This window comes from Folsomia candida, unplaced genomic scaffold (genome assembly GCF_002217175.1).
Source record: "Folsomia candida strain VU population unplaced genomic scaffold, ASM221717v1 Fcan01_Sc045, whole genome shotgun sequence".
Taxonomy (NCBI): Eukaryota; Metazoa; Arthropoda; class Collembola; order Entomobryomorpha; family Isotomidae; genus Folsomia; species Folsomia candida.
Window position 1 is genome coordinate 727,320 of NW_019091237.1, and position 18,076 is coordinate 745,395.

Here is an 18,076-nt window from a genome sequence, read left to right on the forward strand (position 1 = left end):
AGTCATTTCAGATGAGTGACTGTGAATGAAGGTTTTCATTTTTCATGCTTAATACATGGGACGAAGTAAGAAATGAAGTCAGATGAAGTGAAGTGAAATGAATTTGACTGAAAATGACTGAAAATCTTCAGTCTGAAATTGGGATGACTGACTTTTGAATGAAAACTGAATTTATGAACAGGTATAGGCATGAATATTTTGCATTTCAGGACACCCTGAGTCAGACTTTGATTCGTGGGAAATTAAAAATGCAAAACAAACTCGTGTCTTTCTATAGATTCCAACATTTATTTAAATTTTTAATTTTTTCCAAACTTAAAATTTCTACAAATTCTACAAAAATATGACGACAGTAGAAGTGGGGGAGGTCCAAGTCTTGGTCAATGGCACGCCGGAAGAACTCGTTTTCTCAAATTATTTAGTAGGTAGGTAGGTAGGTTTATTCAAGATTGATATAGCGCAAGCTCTTACAATCATCATCGTTCATTCATTTCATACAAAAGTTTGGTATACAACCTCCTCTTTGGCTTCCTCCGTGCACGACGTATCTCTCTCTCGCTCTGCATCTGTATCCTCTTCCATCTGGGTCGCGGGTGTGCCAGGGCAAGTAAAGTGTGTCCTAAGGGCTTTTCGCCACGTGAGCCTCGTCCACTCACACCCCCCACCTGCGTGCCTAGTGACACCCCCTGCCACACCCGTCCCAGCAACGACAAGCTGAGCCAACAGGCGAAGATGGATTCGCAGGACCCAGTGCACAGGAGGATCTACGCCTTGGAGGGGCTCCCCCAGGTAGGTTTTTGTTTGGCATATCGGGGTGGTGACCGTGGGGAGTGGTTGGTTGAAGAGTGGAGGAGGGGGTCGTGCATGTCGGAGGGCGGCATAGTCGGGTCTACGGGGGTCCCATGACCTGATTGTGTTGTGATGGGAGAAGGGGCAAGTGGGGGTGTCGTCGGCCCCGGCTTCCATGGGGGACGTGGGCAAGATCCCGCGGTCCGTGGACAGCCCCCGCCCAACAACCTTCAACCGTCTACTTCCGCATGCAGACGCCACCCTCATTTGAATATCACCACCACCCCACGGAATCCGCCTATGTATCCCTGCCATTCATTTTCCTACCTGGTGTCCAGCAGTAATGGGCCGAATGGTGTATTGGGCCAACTTCCCAATACATGTAGAGGTTTTCCGAGACCATCTCCGGTTTTTCCTCTACACCCATACTGCTACATACATATTATCATTAGATTTTATAAATTTATCATAGTGTGTGATTAGCCTGTATTGGGATGCCGTGTGCTACTTGTGGATTATGCCCACAACTGAGCACATACTTTGTTAATTCTTAGATTTAATCATTATGAAACTATGTATGTAATTTGAATGAACTTTTGTATGAAATGAATGAACGATGATGATTGTAAGAGCTTGCGCTATATCAATCTTGAATAAACCTACCTACCTACCTCAAATTATTTAGTACAAAAATGCAAAATTTCAATCCAATTTAAATATATCAAAGTTTTTGATTAAAAAATCGTCATTTTAATTGTTTATTAATTTTTTTCAAGTTGGTCCACCTGATTTTGGAAAATCTGTCGGTTCACGGTTTGAAGGCTTGCGCCCCTACGAACTCAATTTTCCACTCGGAGGCGACCCACCTTTTGGACAAAAGGTCAAAAATCTGTTTGGATTCGAACTCTTTCCAGGAATATTTCGAAACCTTGAAAAAAGGGGGGCGAATCCCGACCAGGGCCATGGTCGAAATGACGATCGGCACTCTAAGAACGTATGCAACACATCTGTTCACATTCATTCATATTACTGATTATGATAGAGTATGAAAATGAAATTACTGTGATTTGAATGAAAATTACTGAAGGATTCCTTCATTTCGGATTAATGACTGTGAATGAAAGGATTTCTCACTCATTTCATTTTTCACCCTATGCTTAATACATAGGGCGAAGTAGGAAATGAAGTCAGATGATGTGAAGTGCAATGAAATGAATTTGAACGAAAAAAATGATTGAATGTGAATGAAAATCCTCACTCAGAAATCGGGATGAGTGACCTTTGAATGAAAAAAGTTTTTTTGAACAGGTACGATGCAACTACCGGATTTATTGTTTCCCCTCCGAAACGTTTTGGTAACGTGGCCTTGGAAATAGTGCGGCGAATTGGGGGGGACAAGGTTCGATTTCTCAAGATGCACGTAGAAATGACAAAGTAAGCAAGCAATTAATTTAATAGATACGTTTTGAGGCAGTTCACTTCGTAACTTTGTAAAATCCGTGCGTTTTGTAAAATAGTTTGACAAACTTTTACCAAATAGAGAGACGCCATTGATCCGAGGAGTATATAAATTCACAAAAATAATAAGTTTCCTTAGAAATATTTGCAACATTTCGTAAAAGTTTCAGAATTTATGGATTTAACAATGTTACCAAGGATTGTATGAATTCCGTCGCTATTTTCTCCAAAATTTACCAATTTCGTTCCTGAATTTCTTTTAAAATATTGCAGGAATTTCTTCTCAAAATCACGTGAAATCTTGACTCTCGCCGTAAATTTGGTCGAATTAGGTATCGACTTCAAAAACTGGTGTGGTCTTGACGTCAACTTCGTCGCGGCGCTGCCCTCCATCCAGCTCCCAAGCTTGAAGAAACTTCGACTCTCGACGGACGAAGTGAACGAAGAGGGTGAAGAAGGAATCCGGATTCTTTTACGACGGATTTTTGCAATTTCTCAAAATCTGGAAAGTTTCGAAGGATCCGGCATCAACAACGGAGTGTGTCACATGATCGCGGAATTGTTTTTTGAAGAATTAGAAAAAATTCCGGGAAGACCGGAAATGATGAAGGAACTCCTCTTCACGCCGCATTATTTCCACGTGACCCCCGTATTTGAACGGATTCAGGGGAATTTGGGGGCTTTAAGGAGCCTAACGTTGAATATTGATGATATGAATAGCGCCGAGGGGGAAGGGATTCTGAAATACTTTAAGAAATCGTTAAGCAAGCTGGTGATCAATTTGGGGCGTATTTTTGATGAAGAGAATGACCATGGAAGAGTTCTTAATATTCCGGTGATGCCAAATTTGGTAGAGTTAGGTGAGTGGGTTTGGGTTGTTAAATTTTTAGGTTATGCGCACTCTAAAAAATAATTTTACCCTTTTGTTTGAAAGGAAGATTGAGGCTGAATTTTATACTTAATGCGATTGTGTAAAGCGTAACGCTCTAATTTCGTTGAAATTTTGAAATTATGTGGTCCACATCAATACAATCAATGTTTCGTGAGGGAGTTTGTAAGATGGTGACAATTTGGAAAAATATTTGAGGGCAAAGTTGAAAAATATGCAATTTTTAGCACGGGAAGATGAGTTTGCTACCTCCGCATGGGAAAAATCGCCCGTTTTTCAACTTTGACCTCAAATATTTTGGCAAATTCTGACCATTGCACAAGAAACGTTGGTTGTATTGACGGGGACCACGTAATTTCGAAATTTCAACCAAATCGGAGCGTTACGCTTGACACCGTCGCATTGTCCCACACATCACAAAAAATTCGCTAGCTAAGTATTTAGAAATTTGTCCCTGATGATTCCTAATTATTCTCTTAATCTTTTTAGAGCTCTACAAATCTTACGGGATTGGTGTGACTGTCATCGGCGTGGTTATCGAGGCTCCTTCTGATGGAGTAGTTTTCGGGAAATTGGGCTACCTCGAGATAAGCGTGGCCTTAATGAGGGACATGATTTTACTCGACGCCCACACAACTCCGGCCAGATTTCCGGTCTTGGCCCGGATTTGCTTCGATGAGAGGGAGGAGGAGCCGGGGGATGAAATGATGGATCGAGTTTGGAATCTTTTCCAGAAGCGAGAATTTCCAGGTTCTCGTAAAGTGCAAATTTATGTACTTGCGAATTGTTAATTGTTTCGTGTATTTCAATAATGTAAATGAAGAGTTAAACTTGTAAAAAAAATCGGGTAATTAATTTATTTTGCGTTGACTTAGCTACTTTAATTTGTAACTTTTCCTGATTTAAAGTAAAACTTGGAAAACTTGTGGAGCCTTAATTTTCATTTTAGCGACCAGTGACTACTAAAACTTGCTGAATTTTTCGAAAAATTTTCGCGATAAAAGGCTCTTTCTAAAGAGTTTCCGTGGTCTATCGTCATTTCTTCTAGTGCGTCAAATTTTTGTACAATTGGTCTCCCCAACTGTGCATATTTCGACCAGTTGCTTTGCATACTTTCACATTTTCAGCGACACTTTGCGCACTTTAGAGGTTACGGTAATTTTTCCAAATTAGAAATTATATGTTGAAATTCCACTATGAAAATGATAATAACTTGTTTAGTGAGACATTACAAAACTGGGCCGGCCGTTATATACATACATACATCTCAAGGAAAGATAATAATTTTGAAGACAATGTATATACGACAAAGGGGTTAAATTATTGTTACAAAGTTTATTTAACATTTAAATTTAACATTTACACATATGTAGTTGTGTGTGGCGTTGATACTCTTAACTTACATATTTGTTTCTTAATTTGTACATACATTAATTATATATGTGTAACTATGTACATAATTCATTCAGAGTTAGAATGTTGACAAAATGTTGTATTAATTTTAATGTCTAATTAGAACTATAATAATTCGAATGTAACTTTTATGCATACAAAGAATGGAAATGGTTGCCCTTGAAATTGAGTCTCAGAAAAAATAAAAAATGCCAAAAATCTTGACGAAGTATGGTTTAAAGTCGCCTTTTCCAACTTATCCCTGGCTACGCGCTGGAAACGACCCCTCCCGTGATACGGATTGGAGCACCACTACCTTCAAGTATTGGTTGTATTACTGCCAGAATTTCCGGCACCTGAATTTATGATTAAACTTAATTAATTAGTATGTAGGTGCATTTTTAAAATTTGTTCAAAAACTGACGTACCACACCCCAATAACCACCGGAGATTTGGACACTTTTAAATCCCGTACTGTGTACGATGAGATCTTTAATGGAGGGAAAAAAGTCATCCTTCATGACCCAGGTGGACGTGAACTCGATACTTTTGTCCCCTGAAATATAATATTATTAACACTTTGAATTGTCATTTTTCATGACATTCTAATGAACAGGGTTAAGAAACTATAAGAATAAATTGTTCTTTTAATTGCAGGCATATTTTCTTGCAGCAAGCAAGCTGGTTGATAATAAAGCGATATAAACAAGATTACAGTGAGGTGAAAATACATATGTATGCATGGCGAACAACTCTTTGCAAGGCAGTACAAGCATACCTGTTCAAAAATTTAATATTCATTCAAAAGTCAGTCATCCCGATTTCCGACTGAAGATTTGAAAGTCATTTTCATTCAAACTCGTTTCATTTCACTTCATCTGACTTGATTTGTTAGGTACGTCGCCCCAATAGGGTGAAAAATGAAAGGAGTGAAGTCATTCATTTGAAATGACGGAATCTTCCACTCATTTTCATTCAAATGACAGGAAATTCATTTTCATTCAGTATCATAATTAGTCATGAATGAAATTGAACAGGTATGTATGAGTACAAGAAAGATTAAATCCGCACCTTTCCAAGCTGCCATATTTTTCAGGACTGCCACTAACGTATCGGCTGTATGAACCCCTTCCCAGGAAACGAGGGCTTCTTCCAGGTCCCACTTTTGGTACGGGGGCATCATCTGGTTTATCCCAAGGACGGAATTGTTACACCCGAGGGAGGATATTAGCTCAAATTTCGTAACGGAGGGAAATAGTGCGACAATCTGTCGCCCGATCTCATTTGCATCGACCTCACCGAGTTGTAACTTGAGAGATTTAACTCCGCCATGTGGCTTCCACAGGTTTAAATGGGGTGACAAAGCCAACCCCTCTGACCGATTGGTGACGCTGAGAAATAGACTTTCCAGTCTTGGGAGGTGGTCCTCGTTAAAGAAGTCGGGAAATAAGTACGTTGCTGCCGGGTGGATGGTGACAGAGGTCATTTTCGACATCACGGGGACGTCCAACTCCTCCAGATTATGGCTCTGCGGCAAAGTATATATCGTACTTATTAAAAAAACCCGTAAAATATTATATAATTTTTACTTACGTGTAGCATGGCCGGTATTTCATCCCTAAATTCCATCTCGATTAGAGAATCCTTCACCTCCGCCAACATTTTGATGGCAGGGTTGAAGTCCAGAAGAAAGGAAGGGGCAGGCTTGACCAAGACGAATTTGAGAACTTTAAGGTTTTTTTTGCACCCCTCCAGATTAGGGTAGGAAGACGAGCGGACGTTTAAAGAGGTGAGGTTAGGTGCCGAGTCGATCAAGATTTGGAGGAGGGGCTGAAATCCGTAACTTGCCTGTTGAACGTGACCGTTAAGGTGGAAAGTGAGTGAGGTGAGGTTAGTTAGCAGGGGTAGCTTCTTATAGGCTGGGTAAACGCCTATCCCCCCCATCCAGAAGACGGATATGGAAATATGTTCCAAATTGGGGAGATCTCCGAGCTTCCTCATCCCGTTGACAAAGCTGGTGACGAATTTAATCTGCTCGATGTCAAAGTGGATTTGGCGAGTGGATTGGGACACGTGCTCGAAAACTTGAGTCATGACGGCAGCCTCCTTTTGGGGGGGATGGAGGGGTGAAATTTATCCGTGATGGTGACGTGCCGCATCAGATTTTGAGCCACGGGGGTCACTTCGTACAAGTTTGGGGCGACGTAGCGGAAAAATTGGGTGAGGTTGAGAAAGGTGCGGTTTCCGAGAAAACTGGTGCCCACCTCGGCCCACTCGCGACACACGAGGCGAGCCGATTTCAGCTCGGAGACGGTCAGCTGGGCAAATATGAGGTCACGAATCTGGTGGAAATTCAGAATTTCCTTAGGGAAAAAGGTTTTTAAATTTTTTTTAGGAATTTTTGTTTATAACTGACCAATGGATTGCTCAAAGCTTTTGAGATGGGGGTATTATCGTCTGACAAATTGTGGGGAGCTGCTGCCGTGCCTGGAATTAATTAAGTAGAAGCTTGGTTTTTAAATTAACATGAAATATTGGATACACGACGACATACTCAGATTGGGAAAAGTGGGGGTCGAAGAAGATGATGACTGCAACTGGAACTGCATCCTAGGTCTAAAATCAGAAATAAATATAATCTTAAAATCTAAATTCTTAATGACAAATAACTGCTTAATTTTAAATCGGATACAAAATCTGTATTATAAATTAAAGATATTTAATTCAGGACAATTAGTTAATTAACTGCTCACCACCGAAAATGTAAACTTGTACAATTAGAAATTTTAAATAACCAAGGAAGGAAGGAAGGAAAGAAAGCGAAAAATTTGCAAACCCGGCTGATTAAATATGTAAATTTCGTGTGCTGCCTGTTTGCGCGGTTTCTTTGTTGCCCGAGCGACAATTTTGCATGAAAATGTCTCCATTGACTTGACGTTATTTACACATTTAGCTTTTATAGGAATGTGCAAAAAAAATTGTTTAATATTTATAGCGTTTCGAATCATTGATTTCTTACTAGGTAAGCTATTAAGATAAGCTTTTATCGTCATAAAAATTTGAACCCTTAGGAATATGACTAATCAATATTGTTGTAAATATTTATTTTTTATTACTATTAGATGATACATAAGTCATGTATTTATTTAACTACTTCCTTACAAGTTTTGAGTAGGTATGTGTGTGTGTACACACAAATGCATACTTTTACAATAAAAGAGATGCATGTATGCATACCTGTTCAGTTTCATTCATTTGAGTGATTATGATGGTGAGTGATAGTGAATGAACATGAATTTCCTGTGATCTAAGTTAAAAATGAGTGAAGGATTCCGTCATTTCAGATGAATGATTGTGAATGAAATGATTTCTCGCTCATTTCAATTTTCACCCTATGCTTAATACATGGAGCGAAGTAAGAAATGAAATCAGATGAAGTGAAATGAAATGAATTTGAACGAAAATGACTGAATGTGAATGAATATCTTCCATCGGGGTGACTGAGGAGTTTTGAATGAAAACTAAATTTTTGGGCAGGTATGCATCCTGTATGTGTGTATTTACATAAGAATAAATAAGTTGTGTGGAAAAACATGAGATTAAAAACTTTGAAAGAATCATAAATATGGAGAATTATATAGACAAAAATCCTGTTTTACATGCACAGGTCCTGTTGTCATTGTAAATATGTATCGCAGGGTATCGTTTTTCCCGTCAAAAACGATTTTTTACCACGGCAGGTGGGAAAAAGTGGTAAAAACCGGGAAAAACGGTTTTTACCGTCCACAATTGGAAATATGGCTTCCCATGTATTTAGTTATGGGGAAAGCTAACTTCTTTAATAATCAATATTTCCGGAATTGGACTTCATATTCGTGATCTCCGCGAATTTCTGAAAATTTTGATATGTAATACGGGCACTTTTGATCAGTTTTAATTATTTTTCCAATTTTCCCATATGAATACATGTTAATTCTAAACATTACTCGAATTTAACCGTGTTACCAACTAATTTTCTCAGAATTTGATGGAGAATACGAATATGAAGTCAAATTTTGAAAATCTTCAGTTTTAAAGAAGTTGTTTCGGATTGCCCCAAAACCAGAGTTTTTCCCATTTCTTCCATTTTTCCCATTTCCCACCCATTTTGGGTGGGTCGTAAAAATGCCTTTTTCCCACTTTTTCCCGCTGCCCTGGCCAATTTGATTTCTACCAATCGAAACCCTGTATGTATGGGAATAGCTGGCTCTAATTTTTTGGAAACAATTTCTCAACAAATAAGGTATTCTCATTCATCGTTTAAACAGGGAATAATAAATAATGTTTTTTTCATTATAATGAATTTTGGTAAACAATTTTATTACTGCCACGGGAAAGTAAGTATGTATTTATTTACCAACCGTTCGGTAATAAACGAATGTGCATTTTTATTACCGCAGTTCTGGTAAAAAAATTATTTAGAAAATTTATTTTGAAGCTGAACTATTATTAAATTACTCTATTTTCAATTTTTTATTTACTATTATTTATCCGATTTAAAAAAAAGTAAAAACTGAAACAAATTTGATCAAAAGGGATGAAACCCCGGCAAAAAAAATGGTTTATTTTTTTTTAATTTTTCTTAAAAAACATGAGAAATTGGGGGTTTTTGTGGTAAAAATTTGTACAATTTAAAAAAATACAATAATAATTATTCCGTAAGGTTAATAATGAATTTAAAAATTTTGAAGTTCGCTGGAGCGGGTTACATTCGTGCCGGAAAGCTTTTATGAAACAGATTTGCCGCTCTGGATGATCCAGACTGGATCTATTCCCGCGGCGTAATTCGACCGCCCACGCGGGTGCCTCCATCCCCCGCGAGCGCCACTCGGCTTCCTAAAAAAAATTTAAAAAGTTTCCAATAATTTTTCCAATTTTCCAATAATTTTTCCAATTTTCCAATAATTTTTCCAATTTTCCAATAATTTTTCCAATTTTCCAATAATTTTTCCAATTTTCCAATAATTTTTCCAATTTTCCAATAATTTTTCCAATTTTCCAATAATTTTTCCAATTTTCCAATAATTTTTCCAACTTTCCACGAAATTTGTCTCCATTTCAAAAATGGAACGTTGTAAAATTACGATTATTTTTAATGTGATTTTTTTTATACCTTTCGTAACGCCGTGAATATTTAAATTTTAAAAATAAAGCTGAAGAAGGAGAATAAAAAGGTATGCTAAAAATCGTAAAATTGCAAATAAATTGTGTAAAACTATGTACTTAATTTGTGAAATTTGCATTTTGGAGGGACTAAAAAACGTTGTGTAACGTTTGCCTCAAATCCGCCTTCATGATCGTTTAGTAACGGAATTTTCCACCCGCACCATCTCCTAAAAGCATTCATACCTGTTCACTTTCATTCATTTGACTGATTATGATAGTGAATGAGACGAAATTCTGTCATGTGAATTAAAAATCCTGAAGGATTCCTTCATTTCAGACGAATGACTGTCAACTGTGAATGATAGGATTTCTCACTCATTTAAGTTTTCACCCTATGCTTAATACATGTAAGAAATGAAGTCAAATGAAGTGAAGTAAAGTGAAATGAATTTGAACAAAAATGAATGTGAATGAAAATCTGCACTCAGAAATCCTGCTTAATGCTGGGTTTTGAATGAAAACTAAATTTTTGAACAGGTATGAAAGCGTTACGTAATTTAAGAAAGAAGAATATCGAGTTTCACGACTCACCAGGAGTTTTAAATTCTCGGAAAGATTATTCATCCTTTTCGCCTCCATGGCGCGAAGTTCCTTCTCCCGCCGGATTTTTTCCGCGGACCTGAGATCCGTCCCCGCCGGGGGTGGGGGGAATGCGGCCGCGAGCAGGGCGCGTCGCCTAACCCGCGTCTCCTGCGAGACAAAGTGGACCATCGCTATGACCCGGCCAACGCAGGGCTCCTCGTCGTCGGCGCTTAATGGCGTGGCTGGATTTGGGCGCTGAGCAGGCAACAAGGAGGTGGAAGGAGATTGTTGGTCTGGAAATATGATGAAATTATTACGTGATTTTTGTAAAATTTTAGACTGTTTCGTTTCTCACAGGTTGGACTTAAAATTTGAAGAAAATTCATTATCGGACTGGATGGAAAGTGAGAAATGCAAGAAATATATACAAGGTGGGAGAAATATGTGTCATGTAGCCACCCGCGCGCTGTATGCATACCTGTTCAAAAATTTAATTTTCATTCAAAATTCAGTCATCCCGATTTCTGACTGAAGATTTTCAGTCATTTTCATTCAAACTCATTTCATTTCACTTCATTTCTAACTTCGGCCCATGTATTAATCATGGGGTGAAAAATGAATGGAGTGAGAAAGCCTTCATTCATCTGAAATGACGGAATCTTTCACTCATTTTCATTCAAATCACGGGGAATTCATTTTCATTCACTATCATTTTCTATCATAATTAGCCAAATGAATGAAAAAGAACAGGTATGAAGTATTAATAGCGGCGGAGTTTCTCGTGCCGCGCAGGTGAAAAATATTTCGCTGCAAGAAACCAATTTTTGCAGTTATTTTGTAAGAAGTGAGAAGTGCAAGAAACTACAAGAAGTGCAAATTGATGATTGCAAGAAATACCAATATACGCCATCCAGACACGCGAATAAGTTTTTATAATAGCGCCTTGAATTTATTCCTGGCAGGTCAAAATATCTACCACTTTCTTGCAATTGGTTACGTGAAAAATTGATTTGCATAAAAAAATTTCTGAAACAATTTTAACCTAATTTTCACCTGTTTGATGTAGGACGGATGGCGTGGTCAGATTTAGCCGTTGAGCAGGCGACCCGACGGAACGAGATGGTTGGGCTGAAAATATGAAAAAATTATTATTAAATGAGATCCAATGCAAGGTTGGTGAGTAATAAAACGTTGAAGTGAGCACGTGGTAAAATTTGATATTTTCATGAAAAATTCGTTACAAAATTTTAACTTGATATTTTTTCCCAATTTTTAAAAAGGTGACGGATTTTTAAAAAAAATTGTAAAGGGTGCGATGAAAATCTTTCGGGTTGTGAGAATAACGTTGGCGACGGATGTGGATGATTATCTAGACTCTATTAGTTTATGAATTTTTAGACTTGAGCACATCCATATTTCCAACCAAGCAAGGAATTGGCAGGGTTTCGGGTGGAAGTTTGACCACGTGGGAGAAATAAGGGGGAGAAAGTGATTTCTTGCAGGGGAATATTTGACCTGGGAGAAATGCACGAGGCAAGAAACGAAGCCCCGCCGCTGTAAATACTTCATACCGCACGTGGCTGGATGGCGCATATTTCTCCCATTTCTTGTGTTTCTTAATAAATAACTGCAAAAAATTGGTTTCTTCCAGCCAAATATTTTGCACCTGCAAGAAATGCGCGGAGCGAGAAACTCCACGACACCGCTATACATCTGTGGCTACGTGGCGCACATTTCTTGCAGTTTCTTGCACCTCACATTTCTTGCATTGCTTGTTTTCTTTCTACTGCAAGAAATGGAGCAAACTCATAAGAAAAGAGACTCTGACAAGAAATAACTGCAAGAAAGTGGTTTCGTGCAGGTAAATATTTTGCACCTGCAAGAAATGCGCGGCGCGAGAATCTACTTTCTGGTCGCTATGTCGTACTGCGCGTGGCATGAAGGCGCACAATATGCGCCTTCATATATTTCTTGCGCTTTCTTGCAGTTTCGTGCACCTCGCATTTCTTGCGTGGCTTCCTTTCCAATGCAAGAAATGTGTGTAGCAAACCTGAAAGAAGAAACGAAACCCTGGGCATTTGTCTGAAGTCTTTTAATGAATAATAAAAGTATTTAATTACGTCTCCCATCAAAGTACATGGTTTCCTTGAACGATAAAATTTACATCCTTAACGTGAGCAAGACATACATTGTTTCATTTCGAGCGAGATTTGTCATTCATGAAGTTTGATAAAGTGGCGTCAGCATTTTTTTAATTGCTACTCGGTAAGTAATAAACCAGACACGTTAAAATGTGAAGAGGAAGACACGCTTAAAAATCTGGACATGATTAAAGTGGCAGCGAAACAGGAATTAAATAAAGGGAAGGAAATGCGGAAGAGGCCGCGGAAGCTGTGGGGACATCTCTAATTTCTCTGCAAAATTGGGCCAAATTTCGGCAGAAAAGCTGTTCCAATTTTTACATCTTGGAAATGGCATGCCAAAATATGAAATAGCACGTGTAAACCAGTGGCCGCGGAAGCCGTGGGGACGTTAACATTGTAGGATGGCGGAGGGACGGGGATGCGGACATAGAATAATAATCGGGACAGAGGGACAATTCCACGATTCCACCGTCACTGCTGAAAGATAACTTCGTGACAAGCAGTGACGGCGGAAGCGGGGGGACATTGTCCCCTCAGAAATTCAACGTAAATGTGAATATGTAATAAAATAAAGAGTAATTTGTTTTGTGAGTTGTGAGTACGTCATTATTGGTTGCTAGGTTACCATCTCTAAGGAGGAGAGCTTCACCACCTGCCCCTCTCAGATCTTGATGTGCTTTGCATATGTGGTAGGGTCCTAGGGAGCGTCCATAAATCACGTGATCGATTTTTGGACAATTTTGACCCCCTCCCCCCCCTTGGTGACCGATGGTGATAAATTCATTACCCCCCCCCCCCACGGTCACGTGACAGGATACACATTAAACCAACTTTTCGCCAGGTGTGATTTTTTGTGGCGGATTTTTTTTTCGCAAAAAGTTTTTTCGCCAAACTGACCTATTTCCGACAGGAAAACACATGGCACAAATTAACCCAAAAATAATATTCCTGGGCCATTTCAAATCCGCAGTTAAATTAAATTTTAAAATTATTGAAAGAACTATGTAACACTAATCAGTAAGTATATTAAGTAATTTAACATTCATGACATCTTAAGGACAACTGTGTAAACTTATTATCTGAAAGAATAATTAGAGTTCTATGAATGTGCACTGAAATTTGGAAGAGTGGTATATATACGCAAACCAGACCTACGTAAGATTGTCAAGTAAAAATTTAAAAAGCCGGCGTATTCGGATTTAAGATAAAAGAGGTTAATGATGTAAGTAAATACATATTATCAAATTTACTATTTACATCCGAAGTTAAAAGAAAATTTTTTCGTGGCATGTCACGTGACTGCCGGCCATTACCCCCCCCCCCCTCCCCTTGGTGATAATAGGTGACAAATTTCAGACCCCTCCCCCCCTCTTGTCGATCACGTGATTTATGGACACTCCCCTATGAGTGTACTAAAACCCTGAAGTGGTTTGACTCCATGGCCACATTTGCACCCGCCACACCCACTCAAAGGCGCCAAAAACACGAAAAAAGCCCTGTTTTCACTTGTTCAAACCCTCGCCAAAAATCCAATTTTACTCGGATTTTGGTAAAATTTACATTTTTGTAATCCCAGATACTTGCTTGATCATATCCAGTAGCAATCTCTACTTTTTTGAAATTTTGAATTTTTTCAAATAATTCATCAGCCCGAAAATTCCCTAAAATTTCAAAAAAGTTGAGATTGCTACTGGATATGATCAAGCAAGTATCTGGGATTACAAAAATGTAAATTTTACCAAAATCCGAGCAAAATTGGATTTTTGGCGAGGGTTTGAACAAGTGAAAACAGGGCTTTTTTCGTGTTTTTGGCGCCTTTGAGTGGGTGTGGCGGGCGCAAATGTGGCCATGGAGTGAAACCACTTCAGGGTTATAGTACACTCATGGGACCCTACCACATATGCAAAGCACATCAAGATCTGAGAGGGGCAGGTGATGAAGCTCCCCTCCTAAGTAAGTATGCAAATAAAGTAAATATGTAAATAACCGTGCAAAAAATCTGCATTATTATTACTATTTTTCTAAAACTGACTTTATTTCTAGCATAAAACTTTATAAACATTTTGCAGTATGTAATAAAAAAAATTTTGAAATTGTACAAAATATTTACTGATTTCAGTTTGAGGATAAAACCTAATAAATATAGCCCGAAATTTTCAAAGTCAAAGTTGTCGACATAGTTCCAATATCTATGAAAATAAGGAAATAATAAATATTATTTCAAACCAGAATATGAAATTGTTTAAGTTCATAAATTATGTAGGGAAAAATCGGGATTATTAAGGCCAGTTTTACCTGCATTTCTTATGTAAAAATGTCTTTAATTTTAATTCCTCGACCATAGCACAGAACACAATGCCACCTTAACAGACAAAGAAAGGCTTGGAGAATGTTCTTCTCAAGACATTTGTATCGTCATGCTTGAGGGCAATTCACCTTCTCATCGCAGAAAGATGGCCTTACTATTTATCATAGTAACACGCTTTTTACGTAATCCTACATATGCACATTACAGATCTTGGAATGTAAAAACAGCAGTAACAACCACATTTTTACTGCAACAATAGTGAACTTTTATATTTCTAAATTACTAAATGATTCGATTTTATTTTAATTTAATTTATTCATACAATTGAAATAGTGTATCGCAGCAGAAGTTTAACAAGGTTACAGAAAATTTGTGAAAAAAACTGGATGTAGCAGTCTCACAAAATCAATTTCTAAAATCGTCAATAGCCAAAGCGAGAGAGAGAAAAGAAGGAAATAAATTCGAAAAAAATCGTAGATTTCTAAATATTTATCTACACATCGATATACACAACGGAACCCGGGGTTCTTACAATTAGTACGACGTAATAAAAGAAAGTATTACCAAAATTGGTGAAAATTTGAATGAAATAAAGTAAAAGCAGAATGGAGAAGACAACTTATTATGTCAAAAAGGTATTTTTTATCATTAATTATTGCAAATAAGTTAATACATACAGGGTGGTTTAAATGTTAGGTTACAATGGAAACTTTTTCGATTGTAGAAAAATTCATAAATTTCCATTAGTTTCAATAAGATTTTGAATTAAGATTTTTATAATTATTATCAAAACTGATGACGAAATTCTTAAAATGTTGAATTTCAGAGGCACAATTTCGTAAGTAAGTAATGAAAATTTACGAATTTTTCTCATCGAAAAATTTATCGTGACATTTTAACCACCCTGTATGTTAGCATATCTAGTTAATAAGTGGCCGCGGAAGCGGTGGGGACAATAGCGTTGTAGGAGGATATAGGGGAGAGAGGGATTCATATAACCCGGGGAGATGATTTATAGGGGAGATGATTTATGGGGACATCGAATAACTATCCACAAGCTTCCGCGGCCACTGTATTTAATTGTCTGATAACTAAAACTTGCAGGTTATTCAAGTCCCAGATGGAAATGGGAGACTTGTAGAACATGAAATTTTCATAAGTGTCCCCTATGAGGACGTAATTCGAGAAATTGGCGACTATGTGACACCCAGAATTCGGGGACAAAAAGTGGCACAAATATGCGCCGAAGACGACTCCGAAGAAAATTCTGAGGGTTCGATTCCCGGTGAAAATGGCGGGTTCCGGGGCGAAAATCGGGTAACTTTCCAAAGCCCTGGGTGCATGAGGGGATTTTCTGGAGAACACTTTGAGCCACGAAGAGAAATTTTTCCAATGTTCCCGAGAAATATTCGAAACTTTCTCTAAAATATGGGAAAATTCCCAGAAATATTCGAAACCAGGGCTGTTCAATTACAAATGGGAGTAATTAATTCCTAATTCTTAAGTACTCCGTTTGCGAAAATTGGAATTAAGTACTAATTACAAATACTTCTTTGTCCAGTAATTGAACTTAATTATCAATTACAATTACTTTGCAAGCATGTAATTGAATTCAATTACCAATTACTTATTAGTAATTGAAAGGCAATTACTTAATTACTAATTACTTAATACTCATACTTCAAATTAATTAAACGCTATTTAAAGGCTAACTTTCGACCAAAAAAATCATTTTCGAACAGGATAAAACTTTTATAAATATCTTGGTACAGTAAACAGTTCATTTATATGATCCAAAAGTTTAAAATTGCCGTGGATCTTTACTCCAGAGAGATAATGGCATTTTCTTTCCATAATTACAACATTAAAGTTGTTAATGCGTACATTTCTATCTATTGTATTTTACCTGACTCTGACTAACGAGATTGCTCAGGTAATTTTTGCAGCCCATGGAACATAGCCAGCTGAAACAATTGTAATATAAAATTGTAATTAGCTTGAAGTGCAAAAGCTGAATGGGAATGATGACCAAAGTGTTCACAACAAAAGATATGTAAATATTTACATAATTCGAGTTCTTCGGGAGAGGGAGACTTGTCGTATTTCATTCCAAGTATGTTCGATTAAGTAATTGATCAAGGTAATTGAGTATTCAATTACTAATTACTACTTGGCCAAGTAATTAAGTGCTTCCAATTTTAATTACTCCAGGTCCTTCAAGTACTTAAGTACTTAATTACTTTGACAAATACCGGAGTAATTGAAATCAATTATCAATTACCAATTACTTCAAGTTCGGTAATTAAGTAAGTAATTAAGTACAAAAGTAATTAAGTACCACAGCCCTGTTCGAAGCTTTCTCTAAAATATGGGAAAATTCCCAGAAATTTCCGAGTTTCTGAGCAAACTTTACGAATTTGTTGGTGAGAACACTCGTAAGAAACCCGAGACATGCCTCTGGAAGGGATTATTTCCGTTGGGGAACCTTTTTTGGCCCCAATTTACCCGAGTTTTATTTTTCCCCGATTCCCGGACAATTTCAGAAATCGAACCCACGGAAAATTCCCGTCCCTAGAACTTGAATCGGACAATGGTATCGCAAAAATCGCAGCAATTACGACCGGGGCTGGCGTAGCGGCGGGCGTGGTGGTCCGCACCGTGGCGACGGCAGCCCTGACCTCGGCGGGATTTACGAGCGCGGGAATTGCGGCGGGCTCAATGGCGGCGGGGATTCAGTCGGGAATCGGAAGCGTGGCGGCGGGGTCGTTATTCGCCTCCCTCCAGTCGACCGGGGCGCTTGGGGGGTTCGCGATTTTGGGGCCGGTGGGGTTTGCTTCCGCGGTCTTGGTGGCGGCCGGCGTTGGAACGGGGCTCGTGATACGGAAGGTGATGAAGGATAACGAATTGGCAAGAAGGAGACGTTGAAAAGAAAATTCAAATTATGAAAGTAATTAGTTGAAGCAGTTAATAAATCTTGGTTTAAAGAAAAAAAATTTATAATGAATTTTGTGATCGCGTTAAAAGTAAAATTATGAAATTAATTAAGTGAAAAAGTTGATAAATCTTGGTGTAAAGAAAAATTTTGGTTTAAAGACAAACTTTTCACGATGCATTTTGTATTTTGATATGACGTTAAAAGTAAAATTATGAAATTAATTGATAGAAAAAGTTAATAAATTTTGGTTTAAAGAGAATTTTTTCACGATGCATTTCGTGCTTTGATATGGCCTTACAGATCATATCATTTCGCAAATTGGAGCTGGTTTAAAGTTTAACATATGTACATACGTTGCTTATAAGATTTGTATCCATGAAAAAATGCTGTGCTTAATAAAAAATAAAATTCAATGTTTCTCTGACAAGAAAATT

The 18,076-nt window shown here is 37.9% G+C and overlaps 3 protein-coding genes and 1 long non-coding RNA gene across 6 annotated transcripts; 2 read left to right on the plus strand and 2 right to left on the minus strand.

Annotated features, from left to right (window-relative positions):
* The first annotated feature begins 322 nt into the window (after positions 1–322).
* Positions 323–4,741, plus strand: LOC118433252. Of its 3 annotated transcripts, none has more exons than XM_035844994.1 (5): positions 323–425; positions 1,566–1,783; positions 2,098–2,223; positions 2,521–3,107; positions 3,626–4,741. In XM_035844994.1, exons 2-5 carry the CDS (start codon positions 1,752–1,754, stop codon positions 3,925–3,927), a joined length of 1,047 nt encoding a protein of 348 aa, XP_035700887.1. In that variant the 5' UTR covers positions 323–425; positions 1,566–1,751; the 3' UTR covers positions 3,928–4,741. The 3 variants fall into 3 exon arrangements, with proteins under 3 accessions (XP_035700887.1, XP_035700886.1, XP_035700885.1); XM_035844993.1 differs by lacking the exon at positions 323–425 and adding an exon at positions 1,103–1,473; XM_035844992.1 differs by lacking the exon at positions 323–425 and having other exon boundaries at positions 1,103–1,783.
* LOC118433251 lies at positions 4,452–7,410 on the minus strand. Its single transcript, XM_035844991.1, has 7 exons — positions 7,282–7,410; positions 7,083–7,144; positions 6,945–7,015; positions 6,122–6,870; positions 5,600–6,056; positions 4,957–5,084; positions 4,452–4,884 (listed from the first exon to the last, which is right to left on the minus strand). Exons 4-7 carry the CDS (start codon positions 6,620–6,622, stop codon positions 4,795–4,797), a joined length of 1,176 nt encoding a protein of 391 aa, XP_035700884.1. The 5' UTR covers positions 6,623–6,870; positions 6,945–7,015; positions 7,083–7,144; positions 7,282–7,410; the 3' UTR covers positions 4,452–4,794.
* Positions 7,411–9,090: 1,680 nt separating this feature from the next.
* Positions 9,091–11,617, minus strand: LOC118433256. Its single transcript, XR_004833277.1, has 3 exons — positions 11,309–11,617; positions 10,265–10,548; positions 9,091–9,403 (listed from the first exon to the last, which is right to left on the minus strand). It is a non-coding gene; the product is annotated as an uncharacterized LOC118433256 (long non-coding RNA).
* Positions 11,618–14,902: 3,285 nt separating this feature from the next.
* On the plus strand, positions 14,903–18,074 carry LOC110861820. The gene is made up of 3 exons (XM_022110961.2): positions 14,903–15,342; positions 15,812–15,980; positions 17,283–18,074. The coding sequence occupies exons 1-3, from the start codon at positions 15,313–15,315 to the stop codon at positions 17,630–17,632; spliced, it is 549 nt and encodes a 182-aa protein (XP_021966653.1). The 5' UTR covers positions 14,903–15,312; the 3' UTR covers positions 17,633–18,074.
* Positions 18,075–18,076: the final 2 nt, after the last annotated feature.

Excerpts from the sequence above, each read along its gene's own strand:
- LOC118433252 (XM_035844994.1), top strand. The coding sequence starts at position 1,752 with ATGGTCGAAATGACGATCGGCACTCTAAGAAC. Across the intron at positions 1,784-2,097 it reads ACGATCGGCACTCTAAGAAC|GTACGATGCAACTACCGGAT; the intron begins GTATGCAACACA and ends TTTTTTGAACAG. Across the intron at positions 3,108-3,625 it reads GCCAAATTTGGTAGAGTTAG|AGCTCTACAAATCTTACGGG; the intron begins GTGAGTGGGTTT and ends TAATCTTTTTAG.
- LOC118433251 (XM_035844991.1), bottom strand. The coding sequence starts at position 6,622 with ATGACTCAAGTTTTCGAGCACGTGTCCCAATCCACTCGCCAAATCCAC. Across the intron at positions 6,057-6,121 it reads AAATACCGGCCATGCTACAC|AGCCATAATCTGGAGGAGTT; the intron begins GTAAGTAAAAAT and ends ACTTTGCCGCAG. Across the intron at positions 5,085-5,599 it reads AAATATGGCAGCTTGGAAAG|GGGACAAAAGTATCGAGTTC; the intron begins GTGCGGATTTAA and ends ATTATATTTCAG.
- LOC110861820 (XM_022110961.2), top strand. The coding sequence starts at position 15,313 with ATGGAGAAGACAACTTATTATGTCAAAAAG. Across the intron at positions 15,343-15,811 it reads CAACTTATTATGTCAAAAAG|GTTATTCAAGTCCCAGATGG; the intron begins GTATTTTTTATC and ends TAAAACTTGCAG. Across the intron at positions 15,981-17,282 it reads CTCCGAAGAAAATTCTGAGG|AACTTGAATCGGACAATGGT; the intron begins GTTCGATTCCCG and ends TCCCGTCCCTAG.